The 21643-nt window shown below is 58.6% G+C and overlaps 1 protein-coding gene across 5 annotated transcripts; it reads right to left on the bottom strand.

Annotated features, from left to right (window-relative positions):
• Positions 1-6266: 6266 nt before the first annotated feature.
• Positions 6267-21045, bottom strand: YTHDF1 (YTH N6-methyladenosine RNA binding protein F1). 5 transcript variants are annotated; one of them, XM_024128553.3, is made up of 5 exons: positions 20917-21045; positions 20630-20654; positions 19260-19339; positions 10597-12105; positions 6267-7533 (listed from the first exon to the last, which is right to left on the bottom strand). In XM_024128553.3, the coding sequence occupies exons 1-5, from the start codon at positions 20941-20943 to the stop codon at positions 7507-7509; spliced, it is 1668 nt and encodes a 555-aa protein (XP_023984321.1). In that variant the 5' UTR covers positions 20944-21045; the 3' UTR covers positions 6267-7506. The 5 variants fall into 5 exon arrangements, with proteins under 5 accessions (XP_023984321.1, XP_028354067.1, XP_028354066.1 ...); XM_028498266.2 differs by lacking the exons at positions 20630-20654; positions 20917-21045 and adding exons at positions 19071-19148; positions 19727-19929; XM_028498265.2 differs by lacking the exons at positions 20630-20654; positions 20917-21045 and adding an exon at positions 19727-19833.
• Positions 21046-21643: the final 598 nt, after the last annotated feature.

Raw genomic sequence — 21643 nt, 5'->3', positions numbered from 1 at the left:
ACCACCATCACCACCATCATCATCACCATCATCACCATCACAATCACCATCACCATCATCACCACCATCACCATCATCATCACCATCATCACCACCATCACCATAACCACCATCATCACAATCATCACAATCACCATCATCACCATCACCACCATCATCATCATCACCATCATCACCACTATCATCACCATCACCCCCACCCCCACTACCATCATCATCACCACTGTCATCTCCACTATTATCATCATCAATATCAGCAATGGCAGCACCATCATTACCATCATGGACCTCACAGGATGAGGTCACTAAACTCCCTCTGGCTTGTCCTGTTTTCAGTCCTTTGAAGCAGTGGGGGTGGGCAAGCAGAATGAAGAGGATGCAGACCCACTGAAACTGTGGCCACCCACAGGTCACTCAAAAGACCCATGTGCTCCTAGGAGGGTGTCCACATACTGCGGACTCAGGAAAGGCGTTGATGCAGTGAGGCGAACAGCTGAGAGTTGAGTGGTAAAGTGTGGGGCTCTCAGTGACAGCTGGGTGTGACGCTCAGGTCTCCGACCCCACATACGACAGCTCTCACCAGGCCATGGAGGCCTCCACCATCAGTGCCCAGTCAGCCCTAGACCCAGCTGACCCTTGGACAGTCTCCAGTGTCCTTTCCCCACCATCCTTCAAAAAGTCAGGGAAGGGCTGGTGGCGCAGTGGTTGCGAGTCCGCGTGCCAATGCAGGGGAACCGGGTTCGTGCCCCAGTCCGGGAAGATCCCACATGCCGCGGAGCGGCTGGGCCCGTGAGCCGTGGCCGCTGAGCCTGCGCGTCCGGAGCCTGTGCTCCGCAACGGGAGAGGCCACAACAGAGGGAGGCCCGCATACCACAAAAAAAAAAAAAAAAAAAAAAAAAAAAAAAAAAAAGTCAGGGAAGGGGACTTCCCTGATGGTTCAGTGGTAAAGAATCTGCTTCCAACTCAGGGGACGCAGGTTTGATCCCTGGTCAGGGAACTAAGATCCCACAAGCCACGGGGCAACTAAGCCCGCGCGCCACAAGTAGAGAGCCCACGCGCCCTGGAGCCTGCGTGCCACAACTAGAGAGAGAAGAAAAACCCTCATGCCACAACTAGAGAGAAGCCCGCACGCTACAACTAAGACCCAACGCAGCCACAAAAAATAAAAAAAAAAAAAATGTCAGGGGAGACCCGTCCTGGCACCCGAATCGCATCGCCCAACCACCGTGCACCCCGAGAAGCACAGACCCCCCCCGAGGCACGCAGTCCTGCCTCCTGGTTTAGAAGGCACGGTGGCCATCCCTCTCAGAGCCCACTTGTACGAAGTTCGGAGATGATGCCCCCAAGAGCCCACAGAAGGCTCATTCCCAGATAAACCCCCTTCCCCACATGCAGAGCACCTACGCCTAGATGGAGGGTCAGGTAGGATTCCTCCCAAGGGGCCCTTGCCCGTCTCGAGCCATTATCATCTTTACAACTAACTGTCAGTGTTACGGGGCCCATGTGTAAGTGTGTGTGGATTTGTATGTGTTCATGTATGTGTGTAATGGGTTACATATGTGCACACCATCGGGCGTGTGTGTCTGCTCACGCGCACATCTGTGTTTGTATGTATGTTACCGTGCACGTGTGTGCTCGCGCGTGTGTGCGCGCGCAGAGCACAGAGGGCAGCTCGAGGGCTGGGAAGAGGCAGGGCCTTTTGGACTCCCAGCTGCTCTAACTGGAACACCCTCCCCCACCCCTACCCAAATAGCCCTTCAGGCCTCAGCTCCATCCTGACTGCCCCAAGGGCAGGCGTCCCAGGGCACAGGCGTTCCAGGCAGTCATTTCCTAACTCCCCCCACCCGCTGAAGCTGGGGGTCCCTCACCGGCGGCCAGAGAGGTTGGGAACAGGACCCATCCCGCGGCCCAGGGCTGCCGAAGGTCTGTCCACCTTCCTCTCCAGCCACGCCCCACCCCAGCCTGGCGTCCACCAGGCCATGCCCTTCCACAGCCAGTGGCAGAAAAACTGTGACCCAAGGCGAGAGCGAAGCCAGCTCCGTGCCATGCCCTCCTGGGACCCCCGGCCGCCAGGTACGGGGTGGATCGGGCCAGCCCTGAGCTTCGCTTCCATCACACTGCCCGAGAGTAAGGCACCGGCGGGGACTGTCCGAGGAAGGCCGGGCGGGGCAGTGTGTCTTCTGGCAGCACCCGCATTTACCCCCCACCAGCCCACCAGTGCCCCCGCCTCCTGGGCAGCGGGGACCCCTCATTTGGTCCACACCAGCCTCTTCCTTCTGCCAGCCTGCTCGCCCTCTGAATGTGCTCTGTGACCCCCGGGGGCCTCATCCCCGTGCGGGCCCAGGGGCCCACCGTGGCAGGGACTGTGTCAACAAGCCCTGTCCCTTTGAAAGAGCCCCGTGACCAGAGCTCCAGAGGCTGACCGAGTTCCAGGTTCCAGTGACTGCAGGGCCTGGGGACGGTGGGAGGCCCTGGGGACCTGCACGAAGGGACACGTCCACTCCATGCGGTGACGGGCTTCAGGTGCCTGCACCAGGCCTGCACCTGGGAAGGAAGGAACACTGACATCGCCAGGGGGAGGTGACCGGGGCAGAGGGTGCCATTCGGCAAAAAAAAAAAGGGGGGGGCGAACCACAGGCCCCAGCCACTCCCTGGAAACTGTCCTCTGGTGGGACTGTCCCAGGGCTCAGGCATGAAGCACGGACCCTGCCCTACCTGGGCCACGTCAGAACCTTTGCCGGCAGCCGTCTTCACACCGCGGGTGGGGAGAGGCCGTGCAGCCCCTGCCACTGCGGTGGGGCGCAGAGGGCAGTCGTTGCTCAGAACCACTCGGATGCCAGGCCTCCCACAGAGCTGGCAGCCAGTCTCACACGAGCAAGGAGACACCGCAGTTCATGCCACCAGCGGGACAGGCCCTGCTGAATGCCTGCCGGCCCAGCCCTGGACCCCTGCCCCTGCCTCTGCCGGAGGGCGTCCCACCCCCTGCGGCGGCCCTGGGACTAAACCCACTTCCGCTCCCCTGGGCTACTGCCCTGAGCTTCCTGGCCACGAAGCCCCTGGCCCCGGTGCTCCCGGTGCACCGGCCCTGGACAGCAATCGCCAGAGGAGGGCACCGAGGGGCCAGCCACCCAGGGGCCTTGGCGGAAGGAGCTGGAGGGGTAAGATCGACCCTGGGGCCTCCCCGCCAGCTCGGCAAGGAGCCAGGGCTCCTTGTCCAGAGCAGAGAGCAGGAGGAGGGGAGGCTGAGCATGACCTTGCGGATTCCTCCACAGGGAGGCTCGGCCGGGAAGCAGCACCCCCCAAGATGCTCTCAAGCACACTGCTGTGTTGATTACCAAACTGGGCCCAGCCGCATCCACCCACTGGAGCCTTATGTGCTGCAGCCAAACACATGTGATCACCTGCTGAGAGCTCTGTACAGACCTCACACGGGGCGGAGCGCACGCACGCAACACGTGCACACACACATGTACTCAGCACATAGCCACCTGTACATACACATGCGTGCATATACCGCACGTACGTACAAACACACACAACCACACGTGCACGCACACACCCACACACACACCACCTACAAATGCACAGGCGCGCATATACAACACACAGGCACACGTGCAACCCCACATGCACATACAACACATACACACTCTACACACAACACACACGTACACACGTATACAATACATACTTATGTAGACACACAACCCTCCATACACGCATGTACAACACGCACACATCTACACACATCTGTAACACATGCACAAACCTATATATACACATACGTACACATATAAGACAGGGACACACCCACACACATACAACACACCCATGCACATACACCCATGCACACACAGCAAGCAAATGCGCAAGGAAATGGGGCAAAATGCTAGCAACAAGCAACCCTGGGTGAAAAGGTATTCTCTGTTCTATTCCTCTTCTCACAGCTTTTCTGTAAATCTGACATTATTTCCAAATTAAAAGTTTGAAAACAAAGAATGTGGCTTCCTCACCAGCCCTCACCCCCATCCTAGCCCCCTGGAATATGCCTCTGTGAGCAGCTTTCCCTGACCTGGGACCAGGGTCCCCTTTCGCGGCACCCGGTACCCTCCCCATCTCCAGGTGCCCAAGCCCTGTCCCAAGGGGGTGGCAGGCCCCACAAAATAGCAAAGGGGAGTGAGGCCCTCCCCGGCCCATGGAGCAGCTCTGCCCAGGGACCCGGATGTTCTGGGGGCTCATCAAGCCCACCCTCCTGACCTCTCGACCTAGACTGAGAAATGGTACTTGCTCCCCCCCTCAGTCTCTCCCACCAAGACAGGGGCGAGGCTGGCCACCCTGCCGACACTTCCCGCAGGCCCCGGGGACGCCAAGGTCACCACTAACCCAACCCAAGCAAACCATCCCGAGACAGAGGGACGGCTTGGGGTCTCCTCCTGCCGGATGGAGGTGGCGGCAGAACCGACACCTGGGAGGTGGGAGGGGTGCTTCCAGGGCTGGATGCTGCCTCCGGCCACTTCTCGTCCAGAGCACTGCGCCCTGGGTCCCCGGCCTGGTTGGGCCCCTGCCGGGGGGAGCCCCTCCCCCTCAACCTATGGAAGCCCCTAATTTCCGAGCCAGTTAAATAGGGCTGAGGTGACATGGCCCTCCCCACGTCACCTCACCCTGTCACCACGTCAAGCAGGGGTCACCCACCAGCCCCTCATCTCTCTTCCCCTCCCAGACTCCGGCGGGGCAGCCTGGTCACGTGAGAAATCACCACCCGCACAGCCAGCCTGCAAGAGCCCAGAGCCGCCCTGCACCTGGACGGTTATTCCTGCGCCTCCCGGCTCTGCACCCACCGGGACCCTCGCCGGGAGCCTCGCCCTGTGTCACCACGGGGGCCAGCAGGTCGGGCACCCGTCTGGTCGCTCCCAGAGCTGCCCTCGGGAAGGCCGCCGTCAGGGGTGAAGCCAGGGCCCCCGGGGTGGGTGCTGAGGCTGCGTCCGGGGGGCACCTGCCCTGGCCCCCGCTGCCTGGCGAGGAGGCGCACGGCTGTTCCCGCCCCCTTCCCCTGCAGCCTCCCCTGGGGGCCTTTCCAGCACGGGAAGGCGTGGTCCACAGGGTGATTGCTCAGCTCAAAAAGGCTGCCCCGGTGACTCACCCAGTCACTGGAGGAAAGACACGTGCAGGACAACTGCTCAAACTCCTTTTACAACACACTGATTTCGGAACAAGTTGAGCGCGCAAAGCTCAAAAGCGACTCCAGGACGCGGGAGGAACCAGCGCGGTGCGGGGGGCGGGGGGGGGCGCGCGCAGGGAGGCTGGGGAGGGGGGCGGGAGCAGTCTGCACACAAGGCTGAGGAGCCCGAGCGAGGGACTCCGCCGGCGGCCACGGCGCTCGCTGGTGGGACACGAGGACCCCGCCCCCGGACAAGAACCTGCTCGTGGGCCTTGGCTCAGGCTGCTGTCGTGCCCGATGAGCCCCCCCGCCCCCCGTTTCCTGGATGGCAAGGGACCCGAGGCACAGGGCCCACTGAGGGAGAAGCCACAAGCCACCGGCAGGCCAAGCCTGCCTCTGTCCGGGCCTCCCTGTCACCGGACAGTTTAACGCCCGGTGCGCAAGAGCCGCCCACGGGCCAGCCCGTGAGGACGCGGTCTGCAGTCAGACCCTCCAAGGAAACCTCTGGAGCCGGAGGGACGTGTGGAGCATGCTGGGCGGACAGAAGCCACCGCAGAGCTAAGACTCCCCACGGGTGGGCTTCTGGGTGGGCTGACCAGCTGGGTTTTGCGGGAGGGCAGACAAGCAGCAGTCCTTTGTAAGCGAGATGTGACGCGAGGTCCCCGCTGACCCACACCGTGACCTGCGCAGCTTTCCCTCCTCGGGAGCGTTCAGGCCCAAGTGCCCCCAAAGCCAGCAGGGCGGCCGCCCTCTGATCCAGGGCTGGTGTGAGCCGGCAGCGTCGGGTGACACCTTCAGAGCCGGTGCCCTTTAAGGAACAGGCGCACAGGCCGGTCGGTAGCTGATTCTGCCACGGCCGCCGCCGCTGACCCGCAGGAAGAGGCAGGGCACCCGTCACAGCACTGCCGTCTGCGCATCGCCCACCGACCACCTGGCGAGCCGGGAGCCACCTGCTCTTGGAGGCCACCCGACGACCAAGCACACGTGAGAAACGGCGGGCAGACGCGGGAGACACGCACGGGCCTCTGGAAGTGACCCTTTCAACCAGCTCTCAAGTGAAACACTAACCGGGAAAACAGGGTGAAGAATGAAGTGACCGCAGACTTGCTAAATAGGTATTGTTTATTAAGGCTTGTATTTTCCTAGAGGAAGTTATCCGATGTCGTCCGTGACTCCGTACAGGCAATAACAGTTCAGAGAAAGTGACACGCTCTAAATACAAGTCTAGATAAAACAGCTTAAGCTGTAACTCGGAGGGCCTGACGAGTACAGTTTTCAGAAAGCACCTGCGCTCCGCACGGGAGGCCTCTGCCCGGCTCATGTGCGGGGCGCCAGGCAGGCGTGCACACCGCTTTCATGCTCCGACTCAAACTCCCGTGGCGAGTGCTTCGGAGGCCCCTCGTTCCGCAGGACACGACAGCAAATTCAGTTTCTAAAAGGTTTTCTGTTTTTTTGCTTTTTTGTACCCATTCAACAGGAAAAAAACTAGACACACACGCTGAAATTTACAATCGGTGGCATCATCCATCACACCGTCTGGACTGCCAGATCCCAGGTTTAAAGCTTAGTATTACTGGCATAAAAACGTGAAACGGCATTAGGACTCCCCAGTGAAGAAAAGGGGGAGCGGACAGCCTGCACACACGAGGAAGGCCTCCACCCGGCCTGCGGTCACCGCCTGAGCAGCGGAGCAGCTGCCAGGAGCGCGCGGCTGCGGAAGGCGCGTTGCCAGGAAACAGCGGGCTCACCAAACTGGAGAGACTGAGATTTAGCCTTCTGCCCGGTAGAAATCAAATGGGCAGATTAGCATCTCAGACAGGTAACAGATGAAATGGCAAAACAGCTGAACAAGGTGATCATCCGCCTGTTGACTTCAGCATCTTGAAGGGAAGCATTTGAACAGAACACACTAAATGCCAGATGACTCATGGTTTCTTATGCTCGCTATTAAAGCAAAAGGGGTGAGAGACAGGCAGTCTCATATCAAGATAGTAAATGACTGTAAATATGAGAACATAAGTTTCACCAAAAATGATAGTAATAAAAAATCTTTGGGATGGATTAGGTTTTTGTTTTTAAGGATACTTCTATTTCACATTAAGTCAGTGTGGTCGATAAGCTGACGAAAACATAGTCCTTTATTAGTGAGTTCTACAATACTATAATACATAGAAAAAGTACAAACAAACGCAGATCATCTGGGCAAAAATAAACTACAAAGAACGTAAAGATGCGAGCAGTCGAGCCCTGCACGAGGCCAGCCAGAGCCGACGCCAAGAGACAGCACCAAGCACACACTCTCCAACCGCGCCAGCCCCACGTCTGACGGTACAGAACCTGCTGCGTCCTCACTGCTTGTTTCGATTCTGCCGTTCCTGTAAAAAGAGAAAAGAGGCTTAACACGGTAGCGAACGTGCCGCGCAGACAAATTCCCTCCAGGTCGAGGTGCTGCGGCCAGATCTGGACCCTGCTCCCTGCAGGGCCCACCGCCCGAGACAGTTCCAAGCTTCGGGGTCCTGGCCACACGGAATGGGCGCCTGATAACCGCCTGACGTGGTGGCCACCTGGGCAGGGAAGGCTCCCCTGGCCAGTTTATTTCCTCCCACCGAGAGGACCACCTTTCCCAAAGTGTGTGACCAGCCTGTGACCCACAGCTCCGTCCCTCCCCACGGCTGCCTGCCTGCCGGAAGCCATCTAGGCCTCTCCTTACGATTCAGCTGAGACATGGAAAAGTCCCCCTCCTCCTGCCCCCCTCAACCAGGATGAAGCTGGTAAAGGACGCTGCTGGACAGGGGCTGGTCGATGACGCAACTCCCAAATATTCGGGGTCACTACACGTGTAAAGTACAACGCAAGCAAAACCCTCTCTTTTGCTAGAAACAGACCGCGTGTGTCTTCAGGTTCAGAAGACGCCAACTCCCCCCCATCCTCCGTGCCATCTCCAGGGCAGGGCAACCCTCAGGAGCACCTGCGGTGCTTTTCAAACCATCTCACCATCCTGAAAAGCCCCAGAGCACGTGGGTGAGCCGGGCTGGGTGGGTGGACGGCTGCAGCTCCAAGAATTAACACTGCCTCCCCACCCTGAACTCTGAACCGGAAGGATTAGGAGCTCTGTGTTCTGCATCCTCCAAGAAAGACCACAGCTACCGCTCCTCCTGGAGAGCAATGCAAGCCTCTCTTTCGAGTTCAAAGTGGCTGCGGCTGGAGTGGTGCCGACGAGGGTGGGCACCTCCCAAGGCCCCGACTCCCTTCAACCATTACAAGGACCACCACCCCCGAGACTGTGAACAGCCTCTTCTCACAGCAAACACAACAAGAGGAGGCGCACTCCTAACCCTGTCTCTGCCTGGTTTTCCACTGAGTTGCCGTGCCTGTGCAGAACTGACCCTGGACCGTGGCCAGTCCAGTCGTATGAGGAACTCTTCAGCTTGACTCTCACTGTCACTTAAAACCTGCACTATTTTAAGCGCCCTGAGGAGTGGCTGTTTCTACATTTGAAACCCAGAGGCTTGCAGGGCTGGGTCTGACCCAGCTGCCACAAGACTCGGCGCTTCCCTAAGGAGCCAGCTGGCTTTCAGATGGACGGCTGAGGTGCAGGACAGCCAGCACTCCTGCAGAAGGGCAAGTACATCTCACCTGTCAACACAATGTGTTTCTAAGCATCAGGATCATTTCAAAGCAATGGAGTCAAACTCCAGCTGATAAACAAAAGGACTTCTTGAGAGTCTCCAGGGCGGCCTTCTTGGTGACGGTGGCCTCGCCAGCAAGCTCAGGGTTTTAAGGGAGCTGCTCCCAACCTCATCTCGGCACACGTCTTTCTTAAAGACACACCCAACTCCTGCATGGAAAGCAGTGCCAGCTGCCGACTCCAGAATGAACCCTGAAGACAAGCATCCTGGTTGAAGTTTCTGGGGCCAAGTTGAGACCCACCCCCCACTCCTCTACAGCCCAGCAAGCTCAAGAGAGGCCGCCAGGACTGCAAGAGGTCGGGCTTCCAGAACTTGAATTAATGGAACACTGACCCCTGTGGACAAAGGCTTTCAGCCCAGCTGGCTGGCGCACCTTTCCTCGCAGGCGCTCACCTGCTTCTGGAGCATTCACTGCCCCAGGGGGAGGGGGGAGCAGCCCGGGGAAGCCTCAGAGCGAGGCCGGCAAAGCAACAGAGGAGAGGACACCTCGGCCGAGCCCGCTGCAGTAACACCTGGAAGCCTCGGGCCCCGAGGGTCTGAGGGGGGGCTGCTCCTTCCTCTGCCCGTTCCTGAGGTGCCAGCACCATCACGAGGCAAGTTCCAGGTCACCGGCACCTTCAAACCCCCACCAGGGCGGAGCAGAAGTTTACCCCTCAGCTCATCGAAACCGGCAGAACCCAGGGCCACAGCACCTAAGACGCCACACACGCAGAGCCGGCGCCCAGTCACCAGGGACGGCAAGTCTCACGAGCATGATCTCCGTCCTGTCCCTGCAAATCCAGCAACTCAGTGTTTCATTTTACACCCAATTTCCCAGTAACTGGAAATAAGCCCTTCTCCTTTCCGCCCAAGAGTGAGAGTGGGGCCAAGCTGCTTTCAAAGTTTTGCAAACCGTGAGCCGTTAGTCTCGTACAACTTTAAAACGGCTACCAGCACCGGGTTCTCTGTACATCCCGTTTACAAGCCTTTCTGCCGGAAAACACTCAGGACACTGAACTTCCCAGACGCATGACGCTTTTTTTTTTGTAATACAGAGGACTAGACAGGGGTTGAAAACCCACCTATTATCAACTGACATTTCATGAAAGAAAGAACATTTTAACACCAAAAAAGCAGGAAGACTCTCAGGGTGAACTCTCTTGAACAAAGTGGCTTTGCCAAGTGTGTCACAACGTCCTTATTTTTCCCATTTCTGGGCCAACTGACGGGTCTCTGAGCCCTGATCTCCTACGGAGCAGACTCACTCCGTGGGCTGTCACAGGAGGTTGGGACCCCTCAAAGACCCACCCAAGGGTTTTCGCTGTGACTCTAGACGCACACACTTCAGTTATGAACTGCCTGCCCTTCTACTCTCTAGACGAGCAAACTCAGGTTTCCAAAACCTACAGGATGTTGGGTTTTCGAGAGAGAAATAAGCAGCGACCCCTAGACCAGAGCGTCCCCACTGCTGAGGGCAACGCCCAGGGAGGCCCTCGGTGGGGATATCTGCCCCAGCAGCCTCGCCTGTCTACCCCAGGGCCACAGAACGTTATTTCCAAGTGTTCCTGTCTGGAGAAAGACTAGGAAGCACCGTTCTAGAAAACATCCTAATTCACAAAAAGGAGCAAGTTACCCGCAGGTCCTTTACAAGAGTGTGTGCACCAGTGTCTCTTAAGAACTGGAAGAGGACCCCGGGTTCTGGGGTGGCGACCGCTCAGACGTCCCCCGCCCCTGCCAGTGACCCACCCCACCCCCGGGGCCCAGACTCACCTTGCGCACCACCTCCTCCTCCTCCTGGCGCTTCTCGTAGTGTGAGAAGTCGTCGAAGATGGAGGTGGTGTGCTTGTACGAGGCGATGATCTTCAGCACTTGCTTCGCCTTCTCCAGGGGCACCTCCTGCGTGTCACGGGAGTTGGTGACCGGCTTGTTGTCATTGTTCTCCAGCCGGATGTGCCGGAGCTGGTTGTTGGGCACGTCCTTGACGAAGATCCACTTCACGTCGAACTTGCCCTTCCACTTGTCCTGGGACCAGACCCCGGCGCTGGCGCCGTAGTCCACGGGCGACTTCATCTCAGCCACCCCGCAGAAGTGGCCGCTGCCGTTGACGCTGAAGAGCAGGTAGACGGGCCCCGTGCTGCCGAGGGCGCGGAAGGCGCCGTCCAGGCGCCGGTTGCCGTGCTCCGTGCTGCACCACAGCGAGTACTTGATGGAGCGGTGCACGTCATCCTCCGAGTAGCTCTTGATGATGAACACGCGCCCGCTCTTCAGGTTCCAGTCAAACTCCTTGGGGTTGTAGCTGTGGGCGGCCTTCAGCTTTTCCAGGACAGGGTGGGACTCCGGGCTCGGGGCGGCGCTGGGCTGGGCGCTCCCGTGAGAGTTACCGTCGCCGCTGGCCCCCCCGCTCTGCCCGAACGCCGTGCTCCGGTTGCGAGGGGCGACCCACCGGGTCTGGGGCGGCTGCTGGGGGCCCGGATGCTGTGGTGGGGCCGGAGGGGGAGGCTGGGCGGGAAGGGGCTGCACGGCCGGCTGGGGCGGGGGGGCCGGCTGGGGCTGCGGAGCCGGGGCCTTGGGCACGGGCCCCTTGTTGTCCCAAGTGCCAATGTCCATGTTATGCTTTATGGGCGGAGGAGGCAGCGCGCCCCCGACGGCAGGCCCGCTCTTCGCCCTCATCTTCGGCTGCAGTTTGGCGGGCTTGCTGGCGATGGCCGCCCACGAGGTCGGCTTCGACGCCGGCATGGTCACGTTCGTCCCGCCGTTGCCGGAAAGGATGCCCGTCATCGCCACGCTGCTGACAACCGACCCCACCGTCTTGACCGCAGAGGTGGTGACATCCCCGATCTTCAGGCCCACCATGCCCTGCTCCAGGCTATTCATTCCAGGGGCCTTGTTGAGGGTGTCGCTGTGAAAGCCCGTCTGTCCGTCCACGATCGTGCCGCCCAGGGAGCTCGGCGGGTAGGTGTAGCTGTTCCCGTAAGCTGAGCTCTGAGCCTGCTGCCCCTGAGACCCACTCGCCCCCCAGGCCGAGAAGGCGGGGTTTTCGGGGAAAAAATTAAACCTGTGCTGATAGATGTTGTTCCCCAGGCCCCCAGGCTGCCCGAAAACAGCATCGTGCATAAAATGATGGTCTCCGTTACTGAGCTGTCCGTAGGTGGTGAGGTATGGGATTGGAGGATCCCCGCCGGTAGACCATGGCGCCTCATTGAGGGAATAGGGAAATCCGATGGATGGTGGGTAATAGCTGGACAGGTAGGGGTCGGCCATGGAGGGGTAACTGTTACTCTGCGGAAACAAGCACGTGATGAGTTAGACGTGTCCCGACACGGAGGAGGCGCCGCCACGTCAAGTGCGCCTACTTCAGCGCAGGCTACTTCAGCGCAGGCTGGTGGGGAACGGGCCTGTGCGGCACCGGCTCCCCCCGCAAGGGGCCCAGCCAGGACAGAGAGGGCGACGCCCGGATGACCCAGGGGCCGCTCCAAACACAAAGGGTCACTTGCAACTGATCTGGATTCAAGTTAGGTGACAGCAATCTTCTCAGCAACCCCTCCACTGCACCTTGAAGAGTGACCCACTTCAAGGAACTCAGGCTGAGGAGCAGGTCTCTGTCCCACTGGCAATAATGCTTACGCAGGATACTGACAGCACGGGCAGCACAGCGCAAAGTGAGAAAGCTTTAAAGAGGCAGCAGACACTTCCAACAGCAGCCACGAACTCAGGGCTACAGGCTTGCTGATGACTCACCTGGATGACCCCCAGGACTCCCGCCCTGCCCCGACCCCTGAGCCCAAAGGGGTCTGGCCCCCTCAGTCCCCACCGTTTCCTGGGGCTCTCAGAGGGGAGCTGGCTACGGCGGGGAGACCCTTACTGAGAACATGCCTCCGTGTGATGGCGGGAACCCCTGGGAGGAGTTGAAGTAGCTGCAGGGCCTCCCCTTGCGGGGGATGGGTCTCAGGAAAGCTGCCCAGGGCCGGGTTTAGACCTGGGGTCAGCAGTTCTGGGAAGACGTCTCCTTGGAGAGAGACTCACCCAGGGGTCCTGGTCAGAACCGGGCCCGAGAGCGGAAAGGCTGTGAAGGAAAGGAAGAGTGGGGGCAAACGTGGAGTTTTCTGGTCCGATTTCTGCATGGCTCTCCCAAGTATCCAGAAAGTTCCACAAGCAGTGGCGGCTGGAGCCCTCCTCCCCCACCCCGCACCTGTCGTCCAGTCAGAGGACCCGCCGCCCTGGCCGGCAGAGGGTGGCTGGTGTCCCAGGTGACTGGAGGAGGCTCGCTTCACTGGATGAGAGCAGGGAGTTTATCTCTCTGGAACTCCCAGAAGTCCCTGCGGAGGACAGGCCAGTTCCTCAGCACATCCCGGCCCAGCACGTGACGGTGCTGACCCAGGCACCCTCTGCCGGTTTCCACTGCCACCTCCTCCCTCCCTGCCCCATCCTAGGGTTCTTGGGGCTTCAGGAATCACATCTCCTTCCTGTTGGCTGCTCCACTTGACGGCAGACTATTCCAGAATTGCTTTTAAAATGTAGTAACAACTGTTTGCTTGTTAACACAGATCCTTAAGATTCTCAGGGGGTAGAAAAAGCCAGACAAGTGGCCGTCATCGGCGCTCTGAACGCAGGGGAGCCGCCTGAGCCACTGCCCTTGAAAGGATCTCAGTGACTCTGGCCCCCCGCATTGTAGCCCCGCCAGCCCCGCCTCCCTGCTTGCCTCCACCCACCCTGTGCCGGCGGGAGGGGCTGCTCTGAGGAGAGTGAGTCCCTGGGAGGCCGGGGTGGCGGACTTGCCCTGGGAGGTAGGGCAGCCCCAGGGGTGGAAGAGCACAAGGCGGACAAGCCTTCTGAAGGGAGGCCAGCACCCCCCTCCCCCATCAGCTGGGCACCCACCTCAGCAGCGCCGGGTCCACATCAACGCGTCCTCCCTCGCACACAAGGACCGCACTCGGGAGAAGAGAGCACCCAAGGGCTGCGTGGCATCCAAACCGCACAGCCACGAATCCAACCGGAGCCACAGGAGCACGGCCACGGAACACTGAGCCCACGGGGCCAGCACCTCACTTCTGACCCACACTTCAGCCTCAAGCACAACGGGACTTCATTTAGAATGTGAGACCACACATACTACGTTAACCATGGCACGTCCCTCAAGTCCACCCCAATCTCACTGTTAATGGAGAAGCCCAACACCCTGGTCACACAGACCCCATCGTGCAGATGGGCAGTTCTCAGCCACCTCCAGCCAGGACTGTCCAGGGAAAGAGGAAGCGAGCCAGCCGGCACCCCTGAAGCCTTCACCCAGCCACAGGCAGGACCAAGGCGGAGGCAGCCCTGGGAGGACTCCGACCTCTCCTCCCGCGACGTGTCAATGCAGGCAGGTCGCTATGAGGAGAGCACCAGTGAGGCTGCAACTCTTTACTGGAAAATCATGAAATAACCTGGACTGCAGCTCTCCCTTGAACGCTTCAATTCATACAACAAAAGGAACGAAGACGCCTCACTTCAAGTTCACAGGGTACGAAGCTGCGGTTTACTAAGAAGATGCCACGTGCCACCCGCACCGCCATCCCTAGGGCTCCAAGCTGGTCCTGGCCGAGCCCTCCCGACGTCGTCTGTCCCCACCAGGCTGCGGGATGCACGGCAGGCTGCATGCGGTGACCTCCGGTGCTGGGAACTGAATCCATTTACATCCCCATCTTACTGGCAACCCGTCTCCTACCACATCTGCCGGGTCTCCTTCCAAACTCCAAGAGTGAAGCAGCGGAGTAACAGGCAAAGCTGCCAGGAACAGCAGGAGAACCCGTGGGGCCTTCCCTGCTGGGTCCGCATGCCCCCACCCCCGCCCCGCCACCAGGGCTCCGGGCCCGCTGTCCGCAGCGCTCGGGCTGACCGTCCCAGCCCCGAGTCACAGCGACACTGAACTGTGCCACTCCGAGAGCTGGGACACAAGGCCGCCAGTGGTGCCGCAGGGTTCGGGCGCTGCTCGAGCTCACACCCGGCCCCTCAGAAGCCCGCCCAGCCGCGGCCTCAGGCTCTTCAGACAGCACGCTCCCCAGCTGGGCTCCTGCGACAGCAAACACGCCATCTACTTAGTTAGCTGTGCAGCCCAGGTCAAGAGGCCCAGGTTCACGTGCCAGGGACGTGGGTGCAGAAACCAAAGGGACGACGACAAATCGCGCACTTTCTCTTAGCGCGTTAATACTTCCGCGCAGGGGTATCGCAGGGCTAGTCAAAGGAGCAGCACAGAACAAACTCTTTTAAGGACGACGCAGCCAAAACCGCTTTCATGTGTGACACGTCTAACTGTAGCCTTTGTATAACTTAGGGACTCAAGAAAGAGAGGCTGACAGGTCTCCAAGGCAGAATTAGTCTAGTGACAGTAGAAAAGATACCCCCAAGTGTTGGACTTTTAGGGCGCCTCCTTGTGACCGAGTCAAAAGCGATAAACAAAATGGGCACTCCAAACAAAACAGACTCAAATAGTCGTGACAGTCACCCCCAGGTGACTTTCTCTGAAAAACCAAACAGGAAAACACGACAAACCCATAAACCTATTCTATAATTAAGTTTTTTATACTTAAAACAAAACTTAACCAGTTTTATGAAAAACTCTTATGCTCAATGACCAAAACCACCTACCTGAAAGCTGGAACGTTTGATTCCTATATCCATTTTTCTGAGAAGAAATTCTGAAATTACTCAAATGCTTTAAGTTTCACAAACAATAAAGTGACTCAGCCATTACAGTGACCAAAAAGAGGGACTAGAGGGAGAAACAGAAAGCCCAAGGCTTCCGAAGCCCAAGGCACATGGAACACCTCGTATGTTGAGAAGCATTTACATGGGGGATGCAGGGGGCTGGAATAAACTACGCAAGAGGAGAAGTACCAGGGGCAATTGTGAAAGCACTGACAAAGCGAGACCCAGGGCTGAGAGCAGGCCCCCCACGCCCACAGCTCCTGGGGAAAATCCTGGGGTGCGGCTGGCCGCTCGCTTTTCCTGGGCTGCAGGCTTCAGGTCAGGGGAGACCACGGCTACGGACACCCACACAATTTCTGCGCTTGTCTCCCGCCTTGAGGTGCGCGGCCGCGAGCAGCTTCGCAGCGGTGAGCAGTGTGTCCCCATGCCACTGGGCAGCACCATCGCCGCACCTGAAGGACCCCCCGGCTCCCGGACGCAGCCACAGGTGACCAGTGCCCACGACCAAGCGCTCCCGCCGACCCCCGCCCAGGCCCCCGGAGCCACTGCGGAGCGGCAGGAAGCCACGGGCTGAGCTCCTCCAGGCTCTCTGCATGGGGCAGGCGCCGCAAGAAGGCGTCGACGCGTCCAGCTTTGTGCCGCTGGGTGAAAAGCCCACCCAAAACCTGACAGAAACCCTGGGTGACAGCTGAGCACCCTTTTCAAGGAAGGAGCCTTCAGGGTGGCCAGACAGGAGCTTCTTGCCAAGGAAGCAGAGAGGCATACGTGTCAGCTCGACCACATAGGACGGACGGCATGTGAGAGACAGTGGACGCAAGGTCTCGAAGAGATGCCACGCTGACCCTCAAGTGGCAGAACACCCCCCAGCACTCCGGGCAGCTCTGCCCACATCTCATCAGAGGACTCAACCAACAGCACGGCTTAGACCAACTACAAATGATCAGCCCTAGAACCTGAAACGAGTAAATTTATACAACATTCCTAAAAGGTGAATGCTTCTCATTACACTTAGAACGCAACTGAATTATTAAAGAGGAAAAACGAAAAAGTTGACTTTTCTCCTTTCTGTCTACGTCAGACGTGACCGGGCACGCTGACAAGGCTGCCGACGACTGAACGCTCGAGTGTGGACGCGGAATCCCCAGTAACCCCTCCATCCACACGCTCGGCCGGGCAGCTGGCCAGCAGCACCTACACCAAACTCAGAGGCACAGCCTCCAAAACTCTGAGCAGGAACTTTCTGGGTCCTTGCGGTCTTTCCTCACCTTTCAGAGAAAAAAACAGAGAACCAGAAAGCAGGCAGGCCCTTAGGAGGGCAAAGTCAGGACAATCCAGCAGCATCAGAGCCCCACCCAGAGCCCCTCACCCTTGACCCTGGGCCCCCAACCGCCCCCCGTGCTTTCTCTCCCCGCATCATGTCCAAAAAGCTGACTGAAGTGTATTTCAAGTCACAGAAGGGGATCCAGAGCTGCTACGTAAGGATGCTCCGGGGAGCCACTAGGAAGGAAAACACAAACCGAGAGCAGGGTCCCCAGGCCTTTCTGAGGGAAGCAGCACCCACCCCGAGCAAAGCAGTCCCATTAGAGCCCGGTACTAGTCAACTAACTGAAAGGCATGCTTTTAAATACTTTCCAAGTCATCCGAAGCATCAGGGCTTCACGAATCAGAACACGCCAGTGTCTCCAACTGGCTACTACAAACCACAGGTGGGTTAAGAAAAGGTAAGAAAGCAGCCCGGGGCTGACGGGTATGCCCAGGGCCTCCACCGCGGCGATGGCTCCACGGGTGCTCATGCGCACCAGGAAAGGCCACATATAAAACCGTCCTCTTTACACACGGGCAGTTCATCTCACGTCAACGCCACCTCAGTAAAGGCTAAGCGGACAGACAGGAAGTGTGCACTCACTGCTTCCTGCCACACCAAGCTCCGCTCCGGCTTCCTCACTAGCAGTCTGGGCTGGACGTCACAGCAGAGTCCACATCTAGAGGCAGTGACCATCTCAAGGGACTCTTGACTGCATCACAGCCCATGTGAAGAAATGAGTGGCAAACAGAGGACCAAAGGACGCCGCTGCACACTTGGGTGAGAGGTACCGACCCTCAGTCCACAGCCTGGCTCTGCCACCAGGCACAGCAGAGCCCCTCTGGCCTTCAGGCTCCTCATCCGTACGATGGAAAGGCCAGGAACACTAGGATCTAAGAGCCCCCCCGCGTGGCACGCCTCCTACACTCTGCAACAATTGGGCATTTCTGGAAGGTCTGTTCTCAATTCAGAGTTTTCTCAATAAATTCACTCTTAAGTGATATGCTGATTAATCATCTTGCTGACAAGTACACATTTTAACACACAGGATGAAGAGGATATTTTAAGGCTGTCCACTGATAGCACCAACCCACCAGTCCTTCCATGCGGCTTCTCCAGCGTGAGCCAGCTGGGACTACTCCACTGACATCAGAAAATCACCTACTCCATTTTTAAGGACATCCTCCTGAGTAACAAAAGCTCCTACCTTATAAAAAAATATTTCAAGTGAAGCAACTCCCTCCCTTGAAATTTTGGTTAAAATCAATACATAACACTGCTAGAACAAATCATGTAAGAGAAATAAATAAGTCCACTTAACTTCCTGCCATCACCTCTGGCTGAAAGCCCATCACCGAGCAGCCCCTTGTCCTGCCCAGAGGAGGGGTGGGCCCTCAGGGGGCCCCTCTGAACAGGGTCTCTCAGGCTCCTCAGCTGCTGACTTGCCAAGTGCGGCAGGAGGAGAAGAATGGAGAAAAGTTCTAAGACGTTCTACAGAAGGGCAGACTAGCTTCATTCCCCAGGGAAGAGGCAGAGCCTGATTTTGCTCTAAAGCAAACATACACTGTGCATTTTAAAAGCGACAGATCTTTTGCTTAAACCTCAACTCCAACTAGCCCAGTGGTTTTCACCAGGACAATTCAGCCCCCCAGCACATGTTTGCTGCGGTACTTTTGGTTGTTATGCGGAGAATGGTATGCACATACTAGTGACATCTCACAGAGGAAGGCCAGGGAGGCTGCTGAACACCCTACAACACCCCCCAAGCAGAGAGTGTTTCTGTCCACAATCCCCTTAGTGCCAAAGCTGAGAGAGCCTGCCACACCTGAGACGACAGGTGGCTACAACTCACTCAGGCACGGCCTTGAGCTCTTTGCGCACCATCTAGTCTCACCCTCCCCACAACTCTATCAGGAGCCCCCTCTTCCAACTGTCCTAAGAGAAGGAAGCAAGCACAGAGAGGGCAAAGCCAGCGAAGAAGTGTCACAGTCAGCAGTGGCGTGAAGAACCCAAGGCCGGAGCCTCACTCCAGGCTCCAGTCTCACTCTAGCTGCTCCTAGACCAAAAGTCCAATCATCCAGAGCTAAAAAAAGTCACCGGAAAACTTCAGAGAACTACGCACACCCCCAGTCTGTCTAACGCAGTGCATCACTCACCCACCAGTGCTGAGGCCGACGAGAACCCCGCGTGCCTGCCAGGCGCGTGGGACGCCATTTCCTCCAGAGAGAAAACCAGCTTCCCCGCACTCACGCCCCACCTTCAACGTGAAGCTGCTCTTCAGTATAATCCTTTGTCAGCCTCTTCCTTTATTTCTAGTACTTTATAGTCTGCTTTTCTGTTGTTTAGAATAATAAAGTCAGAAATACGCTAATAAAGGTTAATTACAAACCTCAGTCAAAATAAATGTAAAAATATTTTTTAAAAAAGGTAAAAAAGATAAACTCACCTGGTTTGACTGTCCAGAAAGGTAGGGCTCAAAGTCATTGTCATGAACTGTATCCTTCTGATGCAAAGAACCATTTTGTACTAAAACGAGAAGTTGCAAAATATAACCTTTGAATTTTTTAAAAATTATTTTTAATCACAGAAATTAAAGATACTCAAGTTTATACCCATCAACTTCTACTAGAAATCACTTTTACTTAAAAAAATGGGCACAGATTGGGGCTTCCCTGGTGGTGCAGTGGTTGCGCGTCCGCCTGCCGATGCAGGGGAACCGGGTTCGCGCCCCGGTCTGGGAGGATCCCACGTGCCGCGGAGCGGCTGGGCCCGTGAGCCATGGCCGCTGAGCCTGCGCGTCCGGAGCCCGTGCTCCGCAACGGGAGAGGCCACAGCAGTGAGAAGCCCGCGTACCGCCAGAAAAAAAAAAAAAAAAAAAAAAAGGGGCACAGACATTACAGAACTGATACTTACACAACTAATTAGAAAGCTGATGCAAAACTTCCAATAACTTAGATTATGTTTCTGATAAAAATTCATCGTACTTTGGTAGATGTTGACAAAATAGAGGTGCAGACAAAATAATGCAAGGAACTTGTAACCAGCTCTTGGTAAAGATGATGTGGTCTGAGATCTATGTCTGCCAGACAGAGAACGGTGTGCTTCCCAAAGCCTGGCTACGTGGGCAGCAAAGCTGGGAAGCCTGCAACTGAACGACGCTTCTTAACTGTTATCTGGCTGTGCTCTTATTTTCCACTGTCACCACGCTCAGCCAGGAAAAGAAGGGAAAGGTAAATAAGTGCTGGGCCTTCTCCAATCTCAAAACATGATAACCGTATTTGGTTACACCCGAGTAACACACACACTGGTTCAAAACAGTCTTTGGAGTAAACATGAAGCGTCACCGGTTCTCCCAAGACGGAGTTTTGGGGGTGGACCCCAAGCCAGAGTATCCCAAGAGGCTCAAAAGACAGGGGCTTTACGACTGGGGTAAGGCGCCAGCGTAAAGGGCCAAGGGCCAGCGGCCGCCCCAGGGCCAGCCCCACACCTGGGGCCGCAGACAGGCAGGTCGCTCGGCCCCCGGCCTCCTTCCCTTCCCCCACCCCAATCAACCAGCCTGCCGTGGGAGGGAGAGATGGAGTTACTCTCACCACCGATTTGCTTGCTTCTCCTTGAAAAGTCCCTGTTTCCGACCTGTTACGTCTCCCCCAATATCACAGCCTAAAGTTTCATCTCCCCGAAGAGGAGGGAGAAAAAAAACTCCCCGGTTCTGGCTGCCGCTTCCAAGACCTCTCCTCCCCCGACACGCGCGCCCGGCTCTAGGCGAGCGCCGCCCCCTCAGCTCCCGGCCCGCACCGCCATCCGGACTCCGCTCACCTTTATTATCTTGTCCTTTTGTTCTCTGCTTCGCCGCAGGCCCAGACGCGCGAGCGGACAGCACCAGAAGAGAGGGGAACACAAAGTTACCCACGAGAACCCCTCCCGGCGGGCTGCGCGCTCCGACCCCAACGGGCCCGCGGTCCCGGGCGACATCGGCCCGGCCCCGCGACGCCGACCCCGCGACCCCGACCCGCCACCCCGGCCGCCGCGACCCCGAGCTCCCGCTCCGCGAGCGGCCCCCGCGACCCCGGCGCCCGGCCCCGCGACCCCGGCCCCACCGCTACCTGGGGGTCCACGCTGGTGGCCGACATGCTTCATGAACAGCCGGCGCGGTGCGGGGCCGGGGCGCCCGCCGGCTCGGGCCTCCCCGCGAGGCCGGGCCTGTCTGTCACCCGCGCTCTCGCGGCCCCGGGCCCGCCGCCTCCTCCCCGGGCGCCGGCCGGGCGGCGGCGGCGGTGGCTGGGCGCGCGGGCCCCTCGCGGGCGGGCGCGGGACGGGACGCACTGACGAGGCGCAGACTCCAATGGCGGCGGCGGCGGGGGCAGGCCGACATGCTTCATGAACAGCCGGCGCGGTGCGGGGCCGGGGCGCCCGCCGGCTCGGGCCTCCCCGCGAGGCCGGGCCTGTCTGTCACCCGCGCTCTCGCGGCCCCGGGCCCGCCGCCTCCTCCCCGGGCGCCGGCCGGGCGGCGGCGGCGGTGGCTGGGCGCGCGGGCCCCTCGCGGGCGGGCGCGGGACGGGACGCACTGACGAGGCGCAGACTCCAATGGCGGCGGCGGCGGCGGCAGATGCAGCGGCGGCGACAGCAACGGCGACTACGGTAGCGGCGGCGGCAGCGGGGACGAGGCTGCGCGACGTCAGCGAACGCGGGGCAGGCCGGGAGGTCGACGAGCCGCCACGCGCCGCGCCTGCGCGTCGCCGCCCGGCGGGACGGATCTCACGCCCGGGTCCCAGTCTCGCGCGGCAGGGCGGGGCGAGCCTGGGCAGTCACATGGGCGTGTCCAGTGGCGCC

This window comes from Physeter macrocephalus, chromosome 14 (genome assembly GCF_002837175.3).
Source record: "Physeter macrocephalus isolate SW-GA chromosome 14, ASM283717v5, whole genome shotgun sequence".
In the NCBI taxonomy this organism is placed as follows: Eukaryota; Metazoa; Chordata; class Mammalia; order Artiodactyla; family Physeteridae; genus Physeter; species Physeter macrocephalus.
Note: the sequence above shows the minus strand (reverse complement) of the source record. Positions and strands in the feature narration are given on the sequence as shown.